Genomic DNA, 2581 nt, shown 5'->3' with positions numbered 1-2581 from the left:
CCGGGGCCCCGCGCCTAGCCCCCGCGCCCGCCCTGGGCGCCCCCGGCGGCTGCAGGGACTTGAAAGGCTGCGGGTGGTCTCCGCTTCCCGCCCGCCTGCCTGGGGAAGCCTGGAGACGGGGCGCCCGGCCGCGGGCACAGCCGCAGCATGGCACGCCGGCCGGTGGGTCCCGGGGGCAGCACCAGGTGCCGGGCCCATGGTCAGCCTGGCACGGCTCGTCCAGCCCAGGGGCACGGGGGGAAGGAAATCTGCCCAGGCAGGCAGCTTCGCTTGCCCTTTGCTCCCTTTGGGCGCTGGAGGGAGACATGAGGTCCCGGGGGACCTGTCAGCGTGGGGTGTTGGGAAGGAGTCTACTTGTTTTTGATCCTTTCAAGAAGTGACTGGCAGAGCCAGATACTGCCCCTGATCATAGAGGCATTAAAAAAATGCCTTTTTATTTACACAAGCGGAGAGCAAAGAATCTTACTTCCTTATTGCTGATAGACCCGCTGTGCCTGTCTGGGATTTGGGGGGTGTGTATGTGACACCTTGTGGGCTGTCACAAGAAACAGGCGTCTGAGCAAGTGAAAAGAGAAGATTTTTTTCATTCTTGTTCATCTTTAATGTCTGTGTAACCTAAAACACGAAACACAGGGGAACATGATGTACTCAGTGCTGAACTTGGAGCCACTTCCAGTTCTACTAATGTGCTTGTGTATCTGTATCTGTTTTCTAAACCAACCATACAAGGAAGTGATCATTTCATGTTTCTAATTTCTCTAAGTTTGAAAAAACAAGCAGAAAAAGCTGCTTTGTGGAATAATTTTCAGGCTGTGTCTATACACCCTTACAAGAAAAAAAAAAATCAAAAGCTTTCTGTGGATGCTTAGAAAAATGTTTTCTTTCTAGTTCACCATTAAGCAGGGAATTATGATGCTTGACATAAAAATATTGTTTTTTCCATTCCCCCCCTGGAAAGAAGTTGTAATCTTAACAGCTAAGGATTGTATAGAAAGGAATATTTGGTAACCAGATTATAACTTAAAATCATGGGTTTTAGTGGGTTTTAATTAACTTTTACAACAGGTTTTAAAATGTCTGGGTAGCAGACGGATGGTCACAGACAGTCAGTGTTCAAAGTAGCACCTAGAATCCAAGGACAAGTCATCAGCACAAAAACAGTCTTAATTCAGGTTAATCCTAGTGAAAAGTAGGCAGTTTTAGCATAAATTATCAGTTTGAGTAAACTGTGGTGGAATTTAGAATTTAACTCCACTTGAGAACTTGTATTAAAAAGACAACTGTCTTTTCTTCCTTAGGGGTTTAAATTTAATTCAATTCCCCTTTTCATTTAAAAAAGATGTTCTTTTAGGGTTTTAAATTAATCTAAAGATTGATTATTTAATTAATCTTTTCTTCCTTAGGGTTTTAAATTAATTCAGTTCCCCTTACTTTTCATTTTAAAAAGACACTTCCTTAGGCAAGTAAAGCAGTTCAGTTTTGTGTTGCATAGATCGCGCCAACTTGCTCGCTAGATGATATCTTGCTCCATGCTAGCAGTTTTGTGTTGCGTAGATTGCTTCTTGTCCTCTTGTAAACTAAGATCAAGTGTATTGTCTTGTTTATGTATCAGTGAATGTTAGCAAAGTTTTCTTAGTATTATCACCATTTGGTTTACCGTATTAATCTGTTATGGTCTCTGTGAGAGGTAAGGATTTCCTAGGGTGATATCATTTATCGGACCAATTGCATAGTTAGGATAGAGTTAGGTAGTCCCAGAGTGGAAGATCACCTCCTTCAGGTCACCTGAAGAAGAATGCCTTCCATTTAAAACCTTCATTGATGAAGAAAGACTTGCATTTGAAAGCTTCCCTGATTCTATCCTAACTATGCAGTTGGTTCAGTAAAAAGATATATTACCCTAAGAAATCCTTGCCTTGCATAATTTCTGCATCCCCATGGCTATGATGTCGCTTTAACACAACCATGGTCTATGTGGACATTTACCCTTAGACTAATAAAACACTCCAAAATAATCTTCCTCAGTTTTTGGAAACAGTTCCCCACCTATGTTATAACACCATTTCTGAATGCTTGTGTATGTTGTGGGTCATCTTTGCTCAAATTATGTTTTTTCTTTGTCTTTCTTTTACCAGGTTACCATTAAAAACATTGAACGAGAGCTTATCTGCCCAGCATGCAAGGAGTTATTTACTCACCCACTGATCCTCCCATGTCAGCACAGTATCTGTCACAAGTGTGTGAAAGAAATTCTGTTCTTCACAGTTGAAGACTCTTTTACTGATGCAGGCTCTGAATCATCCAATCAGAGTAGCCCTCGGATTCGAATCCATTCTCCTAGCATGGATAGAATTGAAAGGGTTGCTAGATCCGGTACGTACTAGGACTTTGTGTAATCTCATACTTTTACATGTAAGATGTGACTTGATCTGAATGGTATCTGACTTGGTAAAGATGTCCTCTCTGTACTTTTTAAGTGTTATAAGTAATTAGCTTGCAGTGGTATGTGAAAGGTTGTGGTTACAGCTCAGAAAATTGACGGTGAGAATGTCTGCCTTTATTGTCAAAAAAAAAAAAAAAA

At 41.9% G+C, this 2581-nt stretch overlaps 1 protein-coding gene across 1 annotated transcript in view; it reads left to right on the top strand.

Annotated features, from left to right (window-relative positions):
* Nucleotides 1–2581, top strand: part of TRIM36 (tripartite motif containing 36) — a 63734-nt gene that overhangs the window by 21321 nt on the left and 39832 nt on the right. Inside the window, exon 2 of the mRNA XM_019516977.1 lies at nt 2136–2373. Coding sequence (XP_019372522.1) covers nt 2136–2373 — 238 coding nt within the window. The remainder of the gene's footprint in view (nt 1–2135; nt 2374–2581) is intronic.

This window comes from Gavialis gangeticus, unplaced genomic scaffold, assembly GCF_001723915.1.
Source record: "Gavialis gangeticus isolate Ggan-Ray unplaced genomic scaffold, GavGan_comp1, whole genome shotgun sequence".
Taxonomy (NCBI): domain Eukaryota; kingdom Metazoa; phylum Chordata; order Crocodylia; family Gavialidae; genus Gavialis; species Gavialis gangeticus.
This window is presented reverse-complemented; position numbering and strand designations above follow the sequence as displayed.